The sequence below is a fragment of the Diorhabda sublineata genome, chromosome 11 (assembly GCF_026230105.1).
Source record: "Diorhabda sublineata isolate icDioSubl1.1 chromosome 11, icDioSubl1.1, whole genome shotgun sequence".
NCBI lineage: Eukaryota > Metazoa > Arthropoda > Insecta > Coleoptera > Chrysomelidae > Diorhabda > Diorhabda sublineata.
In genome coordinates, this window is record NC_079484.1 from 11,064,031 (window position 1) to 11,081,428 (window position 17,398).

Sequence of the window (17,398 nt, forward strand, 5' to 3'; positions counted from 1 at the left end):
CGGCAGGCTTATGTCTAGCTGTTGCCTATATCTATAATATAAAAATGAATCGCTGAATGTAAGCGCAAATCTCTATAGTTTATCTATACTGCGCATGCTTGTAAATGCGCAGAATCGAGCTGGAACCTCGGAGGATAGAGAAATCGTTGTCTTCCTTAGTCGGAACAGCTTCCACTTAGAGAAACTGTCCTTACCGAAGATTTACATATGTGAGCTGAACCAATTTCGCTTTTTTTATAATATTCTTTGAAGTACGAGGATGGTTCTTACGGAACGAAAAAATTTTAAAAATTGCCTGAAAAGGTCTAAAGCAATACTTTTCTATTTTTTATAATATAATCAAATATTAATGGAGAGGTTCAGGGAAGGCAAAAAAACATTGACAAACGTCATTGTCACGTTTGTCAATATTCATACGATGGTGACATTAGTCAAACACGAATTATCTGTGGTAAAATGTGTTAAAATAAAATATAAAACCCACATATCTCTATAAAATTGAAAGTGCTGTGTACTTTGTGAGTCATTTATACTCGACATGCCTTCCTATAAGGTGGCGGACAAATTTATGCAGAAGAACCCGAAATGCAACGCATCAAATCAATTGTCAATTGATGCATTTGTTGCTATTGGACCTATGAACTTACTGAATAACGTAATAGAAATGTTCATATTGGAAGGAAAGTATAAAGGAGAAAACATTGTTTTGATACCCTGCATCCTGATGATTACGACTGACGTATCATTTGAATTTAAATGACTGCAGTTTCCAATACGGCTTGCTTCCGCAAGAAGTAAGAATAGCAGAATAAGTATTTAAAAAATCTAAAGAATCGACGGTTAGGCGGTACGAAATTCGCCGGGGCAGCTAGTGATATTATAAAAAATCGATTTTAATATTTTTTATTAAGGGTTGTAACTTTTTGGTGTAAGGCAAATTATATTCGATCGAGTTATTTTACACTCTAGTAATTGGAGTTCAATTTGTGACAAACTTTCTTGTTACACCTGTATAATATGAAATCTGAGGATTTCCACTAAAAAATTTTATTTTGATTAAATATCAAATTAAATTTTAATCTATTCAACACAGATCTAAAAAGATCTTTAACGTTTTAACAGCTGGTTTTCAAATGTTTCCGGATGCTTTTGAAAATGATAGTTGAATTGGTTTCCACTAAATTTTGGGACAATCATTTCTAAATAGTCTGTGCTCTTCGGATGTATTTCTACTTCGTCTTTTTCATTTTCAAAAAAAATTCTGTATACTGCATCGCAACGTCAAAAGTCAATACAAATATGAAAACTCTCATTGAAGAACAGTCAGTAAATAATGGTAATTTACTCCTGTTTGCTATACTGCCACCAACACAATGTGCTGTAAAAAACGACAAATACTTCTAGATAACCTATCACTTGTTTACTCATTGCATCTATTCTTCATTTGCTTTTTTCCACTATAAATGATATTCTTCTGCCAGTTTTTCAGTTTATTTTGTTTTTTTTTATTAATAACCCAGCGCTGTGGATTTTATTATTGCTATGTCAATTCTTTGTTACCCTTCTTTAAATTTTTATTCTTCGCGTTTGTAATTATAACTATAGCAATTCTGTTTCGTCACTCTCCTTTTAGTTTCAAGTTCCATGTACCTTATGGCTTTTTGTTTCGTTACTTTATTTATATATTATTAATTGTTGTGCTATCCTCTTGAGCTTCTTTTTTTCCGTCTCTTGAATAGTACGTTACCTCAAAAGCACAGAAAGCTTCACGATTAACTCCGCTTTCTCTCATAATTCTTTTTAAATCTATTTCAAAGAATAAGATGGGCTCACATGTACATCGCTGGATGTAAACCTCATCAAGACATAAAAAATGCTATAAAACTTAGCACGAGTGAACAAATCAACTAGAAGAAGAGTTTTTGTCGTAATATTATTTTAATTTATTTCTTCTTTTTCAGATTACTACAACAAAAGAGACAAATCCTACAAAAACAATGCGCTCTATCACACCAAACAACACCAGTGCCTACTTTAGACACAACTCATTCGTTGTCAAGGCGACAAATGTTGAGACAAGCAAGTTACAAAATAGCTCAACAGCAACCCGTCTTACCGCCTTTACCTTTGTCGGAAAGCGAAAGCAAGGATCTGATGGCTTTTCAAGCTTTAGTGGAAGGTTCAGGAGAAACATGGAGCGTTACTAATAATTGTCCATTGTCCGAACCAGTATCACTGCCAACGCCATCTTGGCAAACTACGAGTGCTACTTGGAATCAGGTACCCCAGCGTTTGTAGTGAGCAGTGTTCAGTTTTTAAACATTAGATTAGAAGATAGAGATACTAGTTTTCTACAAACATCAACGGTTCACCAGAATTAAATTTTATTAATTAATTGTTTAATAAGACTATAGGTACATTTCTATCTTCTAACAAAGTGAATTTAGTGCTTAGTTCTATAGGCATTACGAAAGCTTTTTAATTAGAATATCACAAATACTTTGTTTTTTAATTTCTTGTTTATACTTTTGTTTTTGGTTGTAGTAGATTCTTTTTAAAGACAAAAATAAACTGGAAGATTGGAAAGTTAAAAATAATGTTCGAACAATAATTTGTAAAGTTAAAACTCTAAGATCAACTGCTACAACGGTTTGTAAAGTTTTTGTAACTCGAATTGATTATGTAATACGAATAGATTATTCAGTATTTATTTTGGAAGAACTAATGTTCAGCAAGATGATGTATTGAACAATATACAATAATAAAGATTGAAGGCGGTTATTCACTAGGTGGTACCTGCTTGACCCTAGTTTAAGTACTGGTACTAGTAGTCAATTTTGTAAAATTTTGCGATGAGTAGATATCATTGTTAGTTCGGCGAGAATGCATGTCATATTGGTGGAATTCGTTGAGTCAGAAATAATGATACTATTAAGGCTTTGGCAAGATCAGTTATAGCTTATTCAATTGAACTCCATAGAGTATTGTAGTTATGCAAAAACTTGCCATTTGTGTATATGCAAACCAATTGTGTTTGCGTACATTGACATTTCTTTTACTTTGGGTGAAGTTTCAAAATGTTGCGATTTTATTTCTTTAAATTCGTTGTAGAAATGCCTTTAAAAACTCCGATGGGATACGTTTCCAGGCATCATGGACCTTGTTTTTATTTTTGCACAAATATGAATTGTTTCAATGCAATTCTGAATTTAATGTGAATAGTATATAGTAAAATCGTAGGACTGATAAACTAAAATTGCGAATAATTAAAAAAAATTATAATTTACAGAAAGTATAAAAGTAACTTGTGTAAGTGTAAATTATTATACAGAGTGTATCACATAAGAACCGATACAGAGCAGAGGTGTATAAAAGAGACCAAAACAATGACAATAGGGGACCATTTACCTCTATACCAAGTTGTATTACTAACGAGCTATAGGACCTCAAAGTGTGGTCCAAAATTTCGAGAAATTTAATTTTTTCGTAACACTTTACTCTATAATACCAAACTGGTACTGATACTCGTTTTTTTTATTACCGACTTATCGCACAGCAAATAGTTTTGCTGGGAAACTTTCACCTCCACTGCGGGTTCCTAAGTCGCGGTGGGGTTGGACGGATTGTATGTCCTCTGTTAGTCGCTTTTATCTGAACTCCGCTCATTAATCATTATGGCACCATTAACAAATATTTCTTCATAATGATGAGCTGCCTTTCTTGTGATTCCTTCTTCTCTGTTTTGCTCCCTACGTCTCCCTTCCCCTGCTGCATGCAGGGATGAAGAGTTCGGGTCTATCTATTATCTTCTAATGTTGCTGTGTGTTTGGACCTCTTTGTTTACTGTCCTGTTCCTTTCTTTTTAGAATTTTTTTCACCATACTCTCAACAGCTTTCCATTTAAAATCTGCTTCCATCATGATCTGCACTATATTTTCTGGTCGTAACTCAGCTCTTACTGTTATTTCAGACAAGTTTCTAATATCCGCCCACGCAGGACATTTGAAAATTGTGTGCTCTGCATTATCTATCTCCGAGCTACAGTATAGGCAGATGTCATTTTCAGCTTTACCTATTCTCCTAACATAACTTTGGAAGGAGCCATAGGCTGTCATTGTTTGGGTCAAATAGTATCCAATTTCACCACAGGATCTCTCATACCACGGCGTAATATCTGGTAGCAGTTTGTGAAGCCACACGTCCTTGTCGCTGGCGTTCCATCTATTTTGCCATTTCTGTACCGTTTCTTTTCGAAGAGCCTTTTTCTCACCTGCTGTCATTCCTATCGCTCTCGATCTCTCTTCAACTAGAAGATCTATAGGTATTATTCGTGCAAGTACTCTTGCAGCCTCGGTTGAGATAGTACGATAGCCCCTGCATATTCTCAGCGCTACTCTTCTTTGTACTCGGCTGGCTAAGGTGTTATATTTGTTAATCTCTAGAACACTACCCCAGATTGGAGCTGCGTATAAAAGTATAGATTCCGCCACGCACCCCAGAATCCTCCTTTTTGCTTCACATGGGCCTCTCATATTAGGCATTAGACGACTGAGAGCAGAAACTGTAACGTTCGCCTTGTTACTCACATATCTGAGGTGTTCAGTGAACTTGAGCCTTCTGTCTATGATTACACCTAGGTATTTCATATGGTTCTTTGGGTGAATGGCGAGTCCTCCGATCTTAAGTTCTATTGGGCCATTACGTTTCTTCCCAACTATCATCACAGCTTCTGTTTTCTCTGGAGCTATCTTAAGTCCAACTGACCTCATCCAAGCTTCTATTTCTTCCAGAGCATCATTACACCTTTCCATTAGAACTTGTTCTGTTTTGGCTTTGATCATGACTGCGAGATCATCTGCATAGGCCACTGTCGATACTTCTTCCATTAGCCCTAAGTTTAAAACCCCATCATAGATAATGTTCCACAGCAAAGGGCCCATAACACTACCTTGTGGCACTCCAGCTGTAATGGGTACCATCTCATCCTCCTCTATACAGAGAGACCTGCTAGAAAGATAACTGCTCACCATTCTTAGGATGTAAGGAGATATGTCCCTCCTCTCCAGTTCACCTATTATCTGCTGTCAGTCTGCTGTGTTAAACGCATTTTGAACATCCACTGTAACAAGTGCACACAATTGTCTATTTCTAAAGGTCTTCCGCAGCTCTTCTCTCGCAAAGTTGCAAACACTTTCTATGGCATTTACTGTAGACATACCCTTTCGAAAACCAAATTGCCTGTTGGAAAGATTTTGCTTGTGTTCAAGCTCTTTGCGTATCCTTTCTGATAGTAAGTGTTCTAGGAGTTTCCCTAAGGTGTCCAGTAAGCATAAGGGTCTAAAGGATGATGAGCTAGGCCCGTCCTTATTAGGTTTCCGTAGTAGTACCAGCTCAGCCATTTTCCAGCAAGTAGGGAAGAGGCCCTCTCTAAGAAACGTGTTGAACATTTTCAGTAAGTATTCGGGTGCTAGTTTGACTACCTCTGAAGGGATGTCATCTGGACCTGCCGCTTTACCTGGTTTCAATTTATTTGCTGCCTCTTTAAGTTCTTCTGTGGTGAACAGGTCAAAAGTTACAGCAACGTACTTCTTCCAAGTAACCTCTTGGTGCTGCGGGAATAAAGCATTTACCACTTCCTTCTTCTTTTCAGGATCTATTTTTGTGTATACTGGGATATACTGATACTCTTTATGAAAATGTTAATGGCATTAATTAATGGTGAGTAAAAAGCAATCGAACCATTCTGGGGGGTTAATTAGAGGTGAGATAAATTTGAAATTTCACAGAAGTTTTTTATATGTCAATAGGTTTAAAAAATTCTATTTTCATGCTATGGATAATTTTATTTAATAAAACTTTGTCATTTTCAAGTTAAAGACGAAAAATCAAAGATGTGTTTTCAATATTTTATTATATTATTTATTATTTATTTATATTCCTAGTGATTGAAACGTTATAATTTTTTCTCATTCAGCGAACAAGAAAACTGAAGAAGAAGCGTGGAAGAACATCAGAGAAGGTTTCGTAATCAAGTGGTTATTCACAAATAAACATTTTCTAATATTGAAAGATAGGCTCAAGAAACTGGAAAGTGTTAAAAATAATGTTAATCGAGAACATACTATTCAAATGACTTTGCGAAATAAAGAATTTATTTCGGATACCATTGACGCTCAACAGCATTTTAGCACTAGAACATATCAAGCTCAAAAAGTGTGTCACCTCGAGATTGGTTCAGCGAGTAAATCTCTAAAATCAACAAGGTAATTAAATGTTAAAAACTACAAGTAGAAACGAATGGAAGGGTATAGTGAAAATGGCATCATGAAAAGTCGAGACAATATTGGCAATTGGAAAAATGGAGGAAATTGCAAAAGAAATGTTGAAATAGAAAATAGACATATTGGCACTTCAAGATATACAACGAAAGGGACTATCACACATAAGCAAAAAATACTGTTATATTATAGGGAATGTAGACAAGGAAAGTATGGTTTTATGACAAATTATAAGTAATATGAAAATATTTAATATTTATGCACCGACAGAGGATGCAAAAGATGAAGATAGAGATGAAAAAGAAACTGCTTGAGTTATGTGAATGAGTTGCAAGACATGATACAATAATTATTATAGGAGATATGAATGCCAAAACAAGGAAAATAATACTAGTATTGCGCGCAAGTACACCTTACATGAAACAACTATTTTATCATTATTTGTTATTAATTCAACCGAAGAACTCAACATGTATATTAGCAGCAATAGTTTTAAGCATAAGAAAGATCATAAAATGACGTGGATGATACCAAAGACTACGATAGGAAACCTAACAGATCATGTCTGAATAACAAAAAGAAAATTAAAGGTGATACAAGATGTATGATCATAAAAAAAGCTAGAGACTGATCATCATTTCATAATAAAATGAAATTGAGAATGGTCAATATAATGAATAAGACAATGCAGTGAATTAAATGTGTAGAAACTAAAAGAAATGTGGACGACTACGGAGAAGAAAGAGATTAAGATTAACGTAAAAACTGCGGTAGAGGAAGTTTTTTGTAGAAAAGATACAAGAAATCATAATAAATGAGTTGACCAGGATTGTACCATAAAAATTAAAAAGAAAAAAGGAGCCGAAGTAAAATGGCTTCGAACTATGCAACAATCAGATTATGATTAATATATACAAATAACAAAAAATAGCTAATGAAATGAAAACAAGGATAATTAAATGATAGAAATATGTCACTTTTATACCACATGTAGCTTGTCGGATTGGCAACTTGTGTCCTTTGACCTGAAAATATTAGGTTTTCATACCCATTATTCAAAACTAATAATTAGTTATTACGAGACAAGTACTGCGTAGTGAGTGGCCGCTTTAGAATTGTTCAAAGTAATGATAAAAATCATGAAAATGATTAGTTATCACATCACTTCTCCTCGTTTCTAGTTTAAATATAAGTGTGTGGTTATTTTTAGTTTCTGATACCAATACTATGTCAATACCATGCTTTTAAAATAAGTTTGAAGGGATAGTTTGATATGGAACTAACAGTTCGTTTACTGTCAATAAAAGTACAATACAGCAAAATTTATATTGTATAAACAATTACCATTTTAAGGTTGATTTTGTTATAAGAGTTTTTATTATTTGACGTGATACGATTGATCCCCATCCACATTAAATAACTCTCATCCTACCAAACATATTTTCCTTATTTTTGCATTATTATCCTTTGATAAGTTCCTTGACAATCTTTAATTTGCTCATCGTTAAGCCGTCCGACAGTAATGTACAATAGCTTGAATATTTTCTAGGTATACAGAATTTATGAGAATATGAACGACACATTATCTACTAAAAAATTATCCGTATAAGTCTCTAGCAACCATAAGGTATTTTTTTATTCGATATTTAAACCAGATTGTTATTTGGCCGTTGGGTTCTACGTTATATATTACCTATCTATCTATTCTTTAAAAACGGATATTACCATTTATTGATATTAGTTTAAATTCAAATATCGCACTTTTATTTCCATGGTGCAACATCTCAAAAAGAATTAAAATTTACATTTTCTGTCGAATATATACTTTAAGATGTTTGCAGTATTTAATAGTGCCATATCATCAGTACTAACAGATTCCGCGTGAGGCACTATTAGAATGAATTACTGTCATCTCATTTCGCCGAAAGTTGTTTCACAGTCTGTAGTGCAATAACCCTCACCAATTTTTATAACATAAAGAATCTTCAGACGCAGATCGGTATCAACTTTGACAGAGACATAAATGGAATACAAGTTTTATCTCCAAATATAAATGTCGTGAGATACGAGAAGGAAAAACTCTTTTCCTTTCAAGTGACAACCTCCTATCAGAGTGAAGATTCCGAAGAGGTGATTATAAGAAAAAGAGAAAGAAGAAATGATTCTAATTAATTTGGTTCTGATCTCGGCATGTAGAACTAAGCCAACGATTGACGCGCACAAAAAGGAAGACTTATTTGAAGCTGGTGTGATTCCCAAGTCGTACCTACCTTATTTATCAGGCTGTGCTATATGTAAAATCCTAATTTTAATTTAAAATCCACGCTCAATATTATTCTGTTTTTTTTTATATTGTTATTTCTTACACTAAACGAAGATTTACTAAAGTTTGAACACAACGACGAGTTTTAGTTTAAACATTTTTGAGTTTGATGTTTTTGTGTTAATTTCGTTTAATTCGCTAAGTCTAAATATATGTATGTGCACCAAATTTGGTACGTTTAAGAACCAAAGTAACTGAACAAGAAAACAATTTCTTTACGATCGCTTTTATTTTGGCTTTCCAGTAAAATTAGCATTCATGTGCTTATGGCACTATTCAAATAGGGGTGCGATATATAAATCTTTTATTGATGGCTCTATTCAAATTATTTCTTACACTATAATATTAACAGATTATAAATTTCAATGTTTTCACATAAACAAGACATCTCCCATATAATCTAGCTTTTTTAGGAATCTCTGACCACAAAATTATAGATGGTGAAATAAGTAAAATACATTCAAGGATCTTTGAACGAGATTCAACCATAAAAACTAAAACATGACTACATTTCACCTGCGAATTGAAGCCAGTCGAGAGCTCGAATCCCTTTTTAAGAGCAGTAAAATTTGATGTAAACATATTTTCTTTCTTTCTTGAACATTCTTCTTTCTACAATGGAATGTCTAAAGAAATAAATATTTTTTTTCCTAAACAAATTGCTCCTTACTACAGCTATAATCAAAACATGATTCTTCTATTTAAATAAACAAAAATTAACAAAACTTGTCTTATTCGGAAGTTAATTCAGGTATAGACTTGTGATAGTACCTTTCGTAACCTTTGTGACATTACCTTTTGTAAATTCCATGATTTTTATGAAGTAGTTAGATGTTGAAATATAATTTGAGTTTACATCTAGTAACTTCCGAAAGTTACATACCTACATAAATAAAATTATCTAGATTGTACAGCAACTTGCAATGACAGAACTTGAATGCATTATGTATATAGGAACATTTGAATCCTTACGAAAAATTAGCTATTAGCCATAAAATTAGATTTAACAATCATAACTTCAGCTAAAAAGAAATTTAAAAATTCTACAATGAGCTGTGAAAACTACAACAAACGATAGTTTCTTGAAAAGTAACATATTATAGTTTATTTCAGAAAGATATAGAGTAATAAAACCTCATTAGGTATGCAAAGGGACCACAGAGTGACCCAACGTATATTTAAGCCACTTCCATTGTTTGGCATTGATTTCATTGTAAAATTCTTTCTTTTTATCAAGTGCAGGTAGTACCACCCGGGTTGGGATCATTATATGGGTTTAGCCTATTGTTATCCATTCACAAACACTGAAAATAGTGTGCCAAAGGCGTGCCGTTCGGATACTCGTAAAAAGGTAAGCCGAATCTGAAATAGGGTTGGAATTAGGCAGAGGCACTAATAGAAGGGAAAACGGTACCTGTTAAACGCAAAACGTAACTGTATAATCTACTACCTAAGGAATACCTACATAATATTTCAAGACCTACACCTATGGCCGATACCGAAATTGAGCCGAACTGAACGAAATTCCCCATTTTAGTACTCTATATCTTTCTAAAATAGACTATAGTAGTGCTCTACTCATCAACTATTCATCTTTTATCCGTCTCTATAGATACTCAAAATAATAACTATTAATTTTTAGTTTAATCTCAATTGAATATATTATTACATTCTCAAAAATGATATTTCTTGGTCCTTTCTGCAGTCCCTCTTTTCAGCTTGTTCCACAGCTGAGAATAAGATTAAATGTTTGGTCTTTAAGGGTCATCCATAAATTGCGTCACACTAATTTCATGATTTTTTGCTTCTCCCCCGTCTTTATCACAGCTGGTTACATTTGTGAAACTCCCCCTTGCCTATTGGGACGTCAAATATTTTGCAAATATACATTTAGAAATTATTGAATGAAAACAGCAGCTCCAAAATAAATTTTATTTTCATTTAAATTATTTTTTTCATAAAATTAACATCAAATCAAACAATTAACCAAACAAAAAACGATTAATTATATTAATTATAGCAATGAACAAAACAAAAAACATTAATGGAATTATATTAATTAATCTTCTATATCTAAATAATCTCGAGTCCATTGACTTTGAATCCACACCTTTAAATTATGTATACCTGGCATAGCAGCCACTTCGCTCTCGTTTTTGTTGCTGTTGTTAATGTAAGGAATTTTACTTGTGCCAACACCTTTTTTTCATCCGATCATACAGCATCATCGTCATCATCCACACAAAGAAGTTCAGTTCTCCTTTGAGGACAAAACTTCGCAATAGGTAAAACTTCTTGTTGCTCTTATGTAATTGCTTGTGTTGATCAGTGGCTTTGTATGATGCAAAATATAGACCACAGATACTACACGATCGCTTAACCAAGTATGCTTCGTCATTAAGACAATAGCTATCATACGGAACTTGCTTCAAACGTGATAACTCTCGCAGATCCAAAGCTAACTGAAGTAATAGTGGAACGAATTTACATTCGGAGTCATCTTTTTCTGTAGAGCCTTTTAGTATTTGTAATAAATATTGAGATTCGCGCACATGATTTATATACTAAGTCGCATCACTTTCCAATTTTTTTAGCCTGTTCAACATTTAGTCTAGTGTCTGTTGGCACACGATCAATTGGCTCCAAATATTAGCCAGCGCAATACCCGCATTCTCAAAGTTTCGCTTTTTTAACTCTAAATCAGTAGTTCCATTACTGGAATACTGAACTGCCATTGCAAGTAAAAATAAATTTTTACAAAACATTCTCGAGTTCTCATAAACTTGTTACTTTGGATGTAGAATGTTTTCCGCTACGAATTGCTATGTATGTAGGTCCAGAATGTGTCATATTTACAGGTTACACAATATCTTATATTTACACAGATATAATTGTATATGTTTTTGAGGTTTTTGTAAAGTAATAGTTTAAAGTTAGTATTTTAACATTTAGATTTTGAAATGACACGTCACGTAATTTAGGACCACTCTACCCCCTTGTCACACAATGTCACACTTAGTCGATCCCCTCACGCCCCCTTAACGTGTGACGTAATTTATGGATGGCCTCTACCTTTATTTGTAATTGTTCACATTAAAATTTTCATGGACTGAGAATTTTATTATGAAGTTGATTTTGAAGTATCATATCAATATTGATAAGATTTTTTCGGCATACTCGAGCGTGCAACAGACAAATTTGGGTCCTTATTATACAGTTCACTGTCAGATGTATAATCAAACACCAATGAAAAATGTTGCTACGTTCTTAACAGTTTCTTTTGTCTGTGCATCCGTATTCATTTTTCATTTCAGTCACTGATAGATTGTTACAAAACTACCAGTTCATTACATAGCTGTATGCAATTAATAGGACAAGTCTTTTTTCAAATGCTGAATGTTGTCTAAACAATATTGTACAGTATTAGGTCTATACCGTCCAATATTGTGAGACACATATGGTACGTCAAAGCAGATCAGAAAAGCACTAGGCAAACCCCTAACCAAGTTTAAAAGCTTGTCTGCATAACTGGAGCTATGAAATCTAGGTCACTTGAGGTCATCACAGATCATATTCTTCTCCATTTGGTGATACACATCCATTTTTAGAATATCTCAAAAAATTACAGGTAATTATAGTAATTTAGTAAATCTCATTATCCAGCAACAAAGATAATAGGCATCGAAAAGAACTTTACCAAGATGCTAAGTAAATAGGGAGACAAATTCTAAAGAAATACGATTGAATGGTATACAGATGATTAAAAAACTACAAGAAAAGCTGGAACCGGTGCAGTTGAAGTTAGTACCAAACTTGAAATATGAGATAAAATTCACTCTGATATTAGAGGGTATTGAAATACTGATATCTATGTCATCGACTCGAAGCTGACATAGAAGCACCTAAGAAAACTAAAACAACCAAGAATAATGGAGTCCCTCTATTTTTTGTTTTTTTCTATAGAGGAATCGTAGGAAGTGATAAAACAAATGCATTTGCTACAAATGAAGCACGAACATCCAGAGCCGTTGTGATACAATACAAAGAAGGAAACTGACAGTGAAGCACTATGAAGGGTCTTCCCAGGTTGGATTACAGCAAAAATTTTCTTTGGAAATTTTATACATAAATAGATCCAAAAAGTATTATAAACTTAGTAAAACCAAGATTCAGCTCTTCACTAGCTTCATTACATTACTACATATCTACTTTTGAGCAACCTTCAATACAAGGCTATTTTTTTATGACATAAACCTGCTATTAATGATTAATGAAATCTTATTAGAACCTGCAAAGTTAATTATTATATTACATTATATTATAGTACTTGAACCACACAACACGTGAAAACATCATTATTCAATGGCAATAGATAAAAAACCCTGAATTTGCTTCCAAAACTCTTCTCAAGAATCAGTTGGCTATCAAAGGATTGAGTTCCCACTTTGGTTGGTCAAATAAATCGATTATTTGATTTTTACAACTGACACGGCAAAATGGATTACTAGACACCTTAAAAAAATTTTTACAAAATATGAACTCTTAATTTTACTAGAAAGATCATCCGTATAGCAGTTTTTTATTTTTTTCTCAGTCCAAAAGAAACTTATAAATTGAATTGAAATTTTCCAATTATTTAATGAAAAACTCTTAAAATCGGTATACATTGAAATTTTGATGATGAATAATGATGAATACCTTTTGAACGCTTAATTTAATCGTCAAATTTTCTACAAAATTCTTTGAAAACATTTTTCTGTACAATCGATTAATGATGAGGTATGAATTTTTTTCTAATGGACTAAGAAAAAAATGAAAAACTGCTATGTGTGCTATTAAAACTAAGAGTTCATATTTGGCGAGAATTTTTTAAGTGTCTAGCAACTCATTTTTCTGTGTCAGTTGTAAAAATAATAGTTGATTTTTTTACTTTTTGACCAACGTCAGTTCCCACGTGATTATTTCAAATCTGACATAAGAGTGTGGGAGAAAACTTGAATTCGCTAAAGCTCTGGGAATGAAAGGCAAGATGCAGATGAAAACAGTACTAATAAAGGTGCAAAGTAGCGTCAAATCTACTTATTGATCTCTCAAAATAAATTTACCGCAATTAAATTTAGTTACGTTCAATATTTTGGTCACTGCGAAATAGTAAGTTCAGGCGGTCAATAATACTGTGCAGTTCGTTGAATTGTTTAATATTATTGACCGTTTATAGTCTGGCAAAGATTGTTTTAAAGTTAATATCAAGTATAATTTAATATAATCTCAAAAATATATACTGGTTAGTCTTTCCAATTAGTTTAATCTTGCTATTCTTATGGTCGTCTTCATAAAACCTTTCAAGCGAAGGTAATAGGTCGTTCTTGTGGTTTGTGAACATGGTAACCTAACCAAAATTTAGTTTGTATACGTCGAATTTAAAGCTAGAGAAATCTATAAAAGAATTGAATCTCCAACGGATGGAAAATGTTCAAACATCAGCGGCAGATGGCCAAAAGTCGGGGTTCCAAACGCGAGACATACATGATCATTAATATTTCCAAATTGCATATGAGTGTGTATTATTACACAATCAATTATGATTTAAATATAAATTCTCCTAAAAATATGTTCGAAAATTCTCCTTAATTTTTCAATGAACTGATATACATAATTTTTATTGAAACTAGAGCTTGGCATCGTCAGTAAAAATATAGTATTAAACCTAGTCTTGTATAGTTCTTTGTTTTATATTCAAAATTGTGTTGTTTTATTTATTTTCGCAGTAACTGGCATCTGTATAATTTCTTTACTTTAATAAATATTTCACTTAGAGATTTTATGCATTTTATTTATGTGTGTTTTGTTGCATGTTATTACTTATATATTGTTAGAGTTGCCATTCTAAAATAATTGGAAGAAAGAAAGAAAAAACTACGTTCGTTTTGTCTTTACGTATTTACTATGTGTGTTAGAAAAAAATATATAAACAGTCGCCCTTATTTTGGTATAAAAATTAGAATTTGGTAAATGAAATAAATACAATCTCTTTATTTACCTCCATAGATTTTACCTGAATTCTTCAATCTAATAATAGTAGGAAGTCGGCTGTATAAAAGTCCTATAGATAACATACATGAATCATTTTTAGGGTATGAACAGTTAAGCCATAGGTCTAGAGGTCACATCAATAAAATTTCTGTGAAACGAAAGTTTCTGTCAAGAATCGACAAGCTCTATGTATTCGCTACCCTGAGTCGACCACCATTAAAAATTATTTTTTTTTAATTTATCTGAAACTAGAACTTCTAAAATGACTGAAAAAAATTGGACGACACCTTTTATTTGCCCGGATCTGAGCATTAACTCATACGTTCCATGTCTATATATGCTCAATTATCTACATATATTTTCCAAATACATTAATAACCTTTTTTTTTGGTGATTTTATACTTTCGTGGCGCCCTCATTTTTTGGCTTTAGAAAATCGAAAAATCTTACGATTTCGATAATTTTTCTTAATCTTCGTTTATGAAAAAAAAAATATGGGAATAAAAAAATTGAAAACTTATATTGGTTAGGTTAAGCTAGATTAGGTTAGGTTAGGTTATGGTGGGGTGTCCTAAAAATTCGGAACAAATGTTCATATTTGGTCTGCTTTTCAAACAATTTTTCGTTTTAACGATTTAATTATTTCTTATTTCATCCAAAAACGCCTCTTCAGTGGAAACAGCAGAAAAATTATTTTGAAAAATGATTAATCCTGATAAATTAACATCCGTGCAATTTTTTATACCATACATTTCGCAAGTATACTTTTGAATTGTGTTCTTCATTTCCTGCGATCCTACCAAAGTTATACCTACTGTCCCAAACTTGGGGCTGAAAAATATCGGGTTCTCCCTTCCTACTCGTGCTCTTTTTTAATGTCGTAGTAACTCCGAACCTAGCTTACGTTACAAGTACAAAAGAATAAACGTGGCGGCTACCTGGATCGGAGGGAAAATCGATGGAAAACGTTGTCCTGGCAGACGATAAGCTTTATGGCTGAAGAAAATTCGTGAATGGACCGGCTTAGACACTAAGACGCTGATAAGAAGGGCCAGCGATAAAAATTACTTTGCTGGTGTTATGGCCAACCTTCGTTAGAAGAGCACCCAAAAAAGAAGAAGAGGGCTACCTGGACTTAAGGTAGAAATACAAAATACATTCTCAAGGACTTGAATGTTAACAAGAAATAGAAAAATGAACAGTATTCCAAAAAAAATTATAGTAATGTTGGAATTAATTTAAAAAAAAAATATTAATGTATTTGAAAAAGATATGCGGATAATTAAATAATTAAACATACATAGAGATGGAATGGAATCTTTAATTCTTCAAACTAAATCGACAGTCAGACCCGGACAAATAAAAGGTGTCGACCAATTATTTTCAGTCGTTTTAGAAGTTCTAGTTTCAGAAAATCGTTAACAAATCCATGTATTCGATGGCTTCAGATAAATTAAAAGGGTCCTTAAACTTGAAAATGAAATGAAAATAATGATCATACTCTAGGATGTTCCTTGAACTTTGACTTCTAAATCTAAGACACACAAATAATTGAATTGCCAATTCCACTAAAGTTATTATGTCAAAAAAGAGACGAAAATAATGATCATACTCTAGGAGGGTCCTTAAACTTTGACTTCTAAATCTAAGACACACAAATAATTGAATTACCAATTCCACCAAAGTATTTTGTCAAAAAAAAGATGAAAATAATGATCATACTCTAGAATGGTCCTTAAACTTTGACTTCTAAATCTAAGACACACAAATAATTGAATTACCAATTCCACCAAAGTATTTTGTCAAAAAAAAGATGAAAATAATGATCATACTCTAGGATGGTCCTTAAACTTTGACTTCTAAATCTAAGACACACAAATAATTGAATTGCCAATTCCACTAAAGTTATTATGTCAAAAAAAACGAAAATAATGATCATACTCTAGGATGGTCCTTAAACTTTGACTTCTAAATCTAAGACACACAAATAATTGAATTACCAATTCCACCAAAGTTATTTTGTCAAAAAAAAGATGAAAATAATTATCATACTCTAGGATGGTCCTTAAACTTTGACTAAGACACACAAATAATTGAAGTACCAATTCCACCAAAGTCATTTTGTCAAAAAAGAGATGAAAATAATGATTATACTCTAGGATGGTCCTTAAACTTTGACTTCTAAATCTAAGACAAACAAATAATTGAATTGCCAATTCCACTAAAGTTATTATGTCAAAAAAGTGAAGAAAATAATGATTATACTCTAGGATGGTCCTGTTGCAAATTAGTTAGTTGTTGCAAGTTTTTTGTACTTGTGTGAAGCGTAATGAAACGCCTCAAGTTCTAACACGTCGTAGTTATCACCACAGATTTTGAACAGGGATAGAATTGTAAATTTCTCGTCGTGTTAACTATACTGCAATGAAAGCAATGCATGTGTGTGTCGTGTAGGGGCCGAAAAAGAAAGAGGAACAAGAATAAAACCAACTTTTTACTGAAGTTACCAATGACCGTGCTTTGATACAACCAGCTCTGTAAGTCCGTTTCGTTACCATGCGTCAAATGACTGAATAGTGGTTTGAAGCGGAAGTTTGCCAACGATTAGTGTTCCCTTCGACTACAGACCACTGTCAATAACGCTAGTGTGAAGAACTGCAGCACTGGTAGGAATAATGGCTTAATAATGTAATCGGCGATAGACCACGTTTATATTTCGATGTGTATTACGACTGAAGAAGGTTAAAACTCCGCCTTGGAAAGT

The 17,398-nt window shown here is 33.0% G+C and overlaps 1 protein-coding gene across 1 annotated transcript in view; it reads left to right on the plus strand.

Annotated features, from left to right (window-relative positions):
* LOC130450272 (serine/threonine-protein kinase SIK2-like) overlaps positions 1-8,069 on the plus strand; it is a 140,024-nt gene extending 131,955 nt beyond the window's left edge. Inside the window, exon 11 of the mRNA XM_056788588.1 lies at positions 1,962-8,069. Coding sequence (XP_056644566.1) covers positions 1,962-2,298 — 337 coding nt within the window. The 3' untranslated portion in view covers positions 2,299-8,069. The remainder of the gene's footprint in view (positions 1-1,961) is intronic.
* Positions 8,070-17,398: the final 9,329 nt, after the last annotated feature.